General features: G+C 50.0%; 1 protein-coding gene across 1 annotated transcript; it reads left to right on the top strand.

Moving 5' to 3' along the window:
- The first annotated feature begins 1,970 nt into the window (after window positions 1-1,970).
- Window positions 1,971-4,636, top strand: LOC123184355 (putative serine/threonine-protein kinase-like protein CCR3). Its single transcript, XM_044596500.1, has 2 exons — window positions 1,971-2,893; window positions 3,420-4,636. Exons 1-2 carry the CDS (start codon window positions 2,402-2,404, stop codon window positions 4,581-4,583), a joined length of 1,656 nt encoding a protein of 551 aa, XP_044452435.1. The 5' UTR covers window positions 1,971-2,401; the 3' UTR covers window positions 4,584-4,636.
- The last annotated feature ends 752 nt before the right edge of the window (window positions 4,637-5,388 follow it).

The raw sequence follows: 5,388 nt of genomic DNA on the forward strand, positions 1-5,388 counted from the left end.
CCAACCCCAGATGGGAGAATGCATAAAGGCAAGTTTCAGATGCTGCAAGCTAGTCTCACAAAAAGGATTATGGCGTGGGGAGACACCATGTCACAGGGTGCAAAAGAAACTTTAATCAAAGCAGTCCTGCAAGCTATCCCCACATACATCATGGGAGTGTTCAAATTACCAGTCTCTGTATGTCAGGACCTCACAAGATTGGTTAGAAATTTCTGGTGGGGGTCAAAGAATGGGCAGCGGAAAACCCATTGGAAGGCATGGGAAAAAATGATTGAGCCAAAGGGAAGGGGAGGACTCGGTTTCCGGGACTTCCGTATTTTTAACCAAGCCTTGCTCGCTCGTCAGGCTTGGCGACTACTCACAAAACCGAACTCCCTTTGTGCCCTCGTTTTAAAAGCGAGATACTATCCTAATGGTTCCCTAGTGGACACTGTTTTTTCAGGCAATGCTTCACCTACTTGGCATGCAATCCAACATGGACTCGAGCTGTTGAAAAGGGGGCTCATCTGGCGAGTTGGCAATGGCGAGCAGGTGCGCATATGGCGTGACCCCTGGTTGCCCAGGCCACCAGCCTATCGCCCAATAACGGTGCGTGCTGCATGCCGCCTTCATCGAGTGAGCGAGCTGCTGGATGGGAATGGGCGCTGGATCCATGAACTAGTGCAGCGACACTTCCACCCAATCGATGCTACATGTATCATGCAGATCAAGGCTTCACCGACACACCAGGAAGACATTCTGGCATGGGCGCCGGACCCCCGTGGCATTTTCTCCGTGCGCAGCGCGTATCACCTCGGCGTCAACTTCTCTTCAAGCACCAACATGGGTGCAGCGAGCAGGGCACCGGACGGCACTCGTGCCGTCTGGAAGACAGTGTGGGGGTGCCCTGCTCCCCCGAAGGTACGCGCCTTTGCGTGGCGCCTAATAACCAATTCCCTAGCGACTATGGAGAATAAAGCTAAGAGAAATCTAGAAACCACTAATATTTGTTTGCTCTGTGGAATGGAATCCGAGGATACATACCACGCGATGTGTAGGTGCCCTCTGGCCAGAATGCTTTGGGAAGCAATGGAGAAATCTGAATGCATGCCGAGACTCGAGAACGTCACCAATTCTGGAACGGAATGGGCTCTTCACTTCCTGAATCAATGCACTGAAGAGCAGCGGCTTCCAGTGATCATGACGTTATGGCGTAACTGGCACGTCCGCAATGAAGTGGTTCATCATAAACCTGCCCCGACCATTGAAGCATCTCGCAGATTTTTGTGCAGCTACATCAAGAGTCTTCGTTGTATCCAGCAGCACCCTACTGAAGATGTAGTTAAAGGCAAGATGATGACTGTGAACGGCCACGACAGGAGCAAAAAGAAGAAGCCAATAAACCCGAGTGCCTGCCCAAGACCGCCAGAACATTGGGCTAAACCTGCTGCTGGTTGGGCAAAGCTAAACGTTGATGGTGCTTGGAGGGAAGAGGATGGAACTGGTGGTGCTGGCATGGTCCTACGTGACCACAACGGCGCCATAATATTTGCTTCCTGTAGGTTGCTGACTAGCTGCGCGAGCGCTCTTGAGGCGGAGGTCGCCGCATGCATGGAAGGGGTGGCCTTAACACTCGAATGGAGCTCCCTGCCTTTCTCTCTGGAAACGGACAGCTTAGTCGCTGCTAATATGATCAAAGAAACTGAACAAAACAGGTCTCCAGTTGCTGCCATCGTTGGAGAGATCAAGCGGCTCCTTGCACTTGGTCGTCAACATGTGGTAACGCATGTTTGTAGGAGTAAAAATAAAGTTGCTCATGCTTTAGCCCAAATGGGGCGTTCTGAACCACGTACTGCAGTTTGGATACGCCATGGACCTGATGCAATTGGCGCACTGTGCCAACAGGATTGTAATGATCTCCTTTGATTAATACAATCCTCCTTATTCGCAAAAAAAAAACAAAAAAAAACTTTAATGGCGTATCAGAGGGTGGTGCGCCATTAGTATATATTAATAGCGCACCGCTTGTCTATATACTAATGGCGTATCAGAGTGTCAATCCCATCTATAACCCTTTTTCTAGTAGTGCACCACTCAACGCTTGCAAACGGCGGCGACGCGCGTGGCCTCTCAAAGAGATGTTGGTGGAGATGCCGCACTAACATCGTTGTGGTTGTCCAATTCATGCGCGTACGACGATAAACCCTTCGCCTTCCGGGGAATTTCGCGGAAGCCACCGTCGTCGCCTCGGCCGCAAACCATGACCAGAAAGCGGCCTCTGCGGCTTGGCCCGCGCCCGCCGTGGAAATCAACTATCTGAATTCTGGAGGAATCTTAGTGCAAATCGAAGGCAACCTACGCGCAATCAGTCCAAGCCTCTCGACCTTGCGTGCAGCAGCCAGCTAGAGGCGTCCGCCCCGCCATGGCACTGTACGGGCTGGGCCAGGCGGCGACGGTGGCGCAGCTGGTGGGTGCGGACGTGGGCGGGCTCATCTCCATGACCATGCAGGCCGCGCTGACGGCTCGGCAGAACAGGGCGGAGTGCGAGCAGCTGGCGCGCCGGGTCCTCATGATCGCGCAGCTGCTCCCGCACGTGCAGCTGGCCGACGACCCGGAGGCGGCGGCGTGGCCGCTGGCCGGGCTGGGCGACGCGCTCCGGGACGCCCACGAGCTCGTCGTGTCCTGCCAGGGCAGGAGTGCCGCCTACCAGTTCGTCATGGCCGGCAGGACGGCCGACGGGTTCAGGGAGGTGCAGGGCAGGATCGACTCCTACCTCATCCTCTTCCCCGTGATCAGCCACATCGGCATCACTCGCCGCCTTGAAAGGATCTACAACGTCCTCGTTCCAGACGACGACTCCACCACCGGTGGTGAACCATCGTATCCACCTCCACCACGGCTGTCCCACACGCAGGTACGTACAACTTCTTGACAAGATGATACTCCCGGCGTTTTTATTTACTATGCATATTAAATTTGACTAAAGTCAAACTTCATAAAGTTTGATCAAGTTTATAAAAATAATATAAATATTTATCTTAACAAATTAATATGATGTCAAAGTACAATCAATAATGAATCTATTGATATTAATTTGTTATAATATATGTTAATAATTTTGTCTACAAACTTTGTCAAAAGTTCACAAAGCTTGACTCTGACCAAAGCTAATATGCGGGGAGTCCAAAAGTTGATATGTTTTATGATATAAGGAGGTAAGCGTACATTTTGAGAAAGAAAGGATTTTGTTGACTCAAAATGAAGTGTGGCGCATAATTTAGCTAGACATGCTTTCATCTCGAACTCTTCCATTTTTTGGAATGATGATCCTCTTACTTTTATTGTTACAGATGTGATAAACGACGTATTGTTATTTAAGATGAAATATAATGCGCCAAGAAGGCTTACCCTAAAAAAAACTCTTGTAGTCTCTTTTTCAGGAGTCTCCACGAGAGGTGGCTCAGGAGGTAGAGGTAGTGCGGCATGGAACCCAGGAATTCACGTTGGCGGAAATCATGGCTGCCACCAATGGCTTCGCCCGTGACGCCGTGATCGGCTATGGCGCCGGTGGAAGAGTGTACAGGGGCAGGCTTCATGATGGTCGAGAGGTGGCTGTCAAGCGCGTGAGTAACCTGCAGTCAAACAACATACAACTGGAGCTCGACATCCTGTCACGGCTCCGATACAAACACATCGTTCGCCTCCTTGGATCGTGTGTGACTCGGGGCACGGACAAGAGAAAAAAGCGCCTGCTGACCACCAAGCGAAGAAAGGAACCCGAAGAGGAGCCAGAAGGGTTCATCGTCTACGAGTACATGGAGAACGGCACGCTCTACGACCACCTGCACCGTAACCAGGGCTCCTCCACACCATCACCAGTGAGGATGTGCTGGAAGACGCGCATAGAGGTGCTCCTCTGTGTGTCGCGCGCCATCAAGCACCTGCACTGTCATGCCGTAGCGCCGATCATCCACCGTGATATCAAGTCAAGTAACATCCTTTTCGACGCCATGTGGGTGCCACATGTGTCGGACTTTGGCTCGTCACTCACCTGGCACGTGGCGAATGTGAAGGACTCGGGGTTGGAATGCCCTGTTATGGGCACATTTGGGTACGTCGACCCTGAGTACTGCCTAAGAGGCCGCGTGAAGCCGGCGAGCGATGTGTACAGCCTGGGCGTGCTGATGCTCGAGGTTTTGACAGGGAAACGGGCATTTCTCCAAGGGGGGTTGAAGATAAAGGAAGATCTAGCATGTTTCGCTTCTCCTATCATCGAGGCTGGTAATATTACGGAGTTGCTGGACAAGCGACCTGTACCGGAGCCAACACCATTGCAGTTGCAGGCGCTGAAGCGTGTGGCGCAAATTGCAAGATGTTGTGTCAAGTGGGTTGGGAGGGCTCGGCCGGCCATATCGGACATTGTTGCCAACCTCGAGATGGTGTACAAGTTGATCTGCAGAGACGAGCCATGTTTAGTTGAAGAGTCAGTCGTGTGGCCTTTTCTTGAAAAAGTTGATGAGTCGCCACATGCCAAGAGTGTGCCATCAGCAGGCTACCAGCCCAATCTGGTACACCAGAAACTGACTGAACTCTGTTCACATTAACCAACTGAATCATGGGAATACACGGATGAAGCAAGAATTGATTTTCTGTTTAAATACTACTCCTACATTACATGTGTTTTTCCATACCTTCTGCATTCGGTTCTAGCTATTTCCGCACCCCCATAATAGACGAGAATAACAAATATGTATCGCCTCCGCCCTTTATGTGATTATTAATAGAATGTCTTTTTTAGTGTTCCTCGGATGAAAAGATATGTTTGGAGCAATCCGAGAAGCGGCACGTGGAAACAAAATGAAAGTAATAGCACAACACACTAGAAACATTTGATTGGGGCCAACCAAAGTCAATCCGATTTTCTAGAGTTTCGCTTGGTCCGGAAACAACTCTAAAAACTTCAACATATTTGGTTTAAGATGACAACAACTTGCACGCATGCAGATATGTATCATCATCATCATTGATACATCAATGCCCCTCATCTTCTCCGTCTTTGCCAACTCTTTCTTCTTCTTCTTTTTTGCCTCTTTTGCATGGATCTTCTTCTTCTTCTTCTTCTTCTTCTTCTTCCACACTACAGGGTGAGTTCAGTGACTCCTCAGCGGCAAAACGTGAAATGTTAAGCAAAGAAAATAAAACCACATCTTTAGATATCGACTCTGCGCCAAAGGCAAGGCTCAGGCAGATAGCTACAACCCAATGACCTGACTGTGTGACTCGTCACCATCATTATGCACCAACAGGAGAAATAAGAAGCGGTGATATTTTACAAATTTGACACACTATTCTTTGTTGTGTTCTATGTATGCCACGGCATACAATTTTTCCAAGCGCAATGCGACTATT

Source organism: Triticum aestivum, chromosome 2A (genome assembly GCF_018294505.1).
Source record: "Triticum aestivum cultivar Chinese Spring chromosome 2A, IWGSC CS RefSeq v2.1, whole genome shotgun sequence".
Lineage (NCBI taxonomy): Eukaryota > Viridiplantae > Streptophyta > Magnoliopsida > Poales > Poaceae > Triticum > Triticum aestivum.

What these genes read in the sequence shown, in the direction of transcription:
- LOC123184355 (XM_044596500.1), top strand. Translation starts at nt 2,402, where the DNA reads ATGGCACTGTACGGGCTGGGCCAGGCGGCGACGGTGGCGCAGCTGGTG. An exon ending in CACGGCTGTCCCACACGCAG is followed by an intron (nt 2,894 to 3,419) that starts GTACGTACAACT and finishes TCTCTTTTTCAG; the next exon opens with GAGTCTCCACGAGAGGTGGC.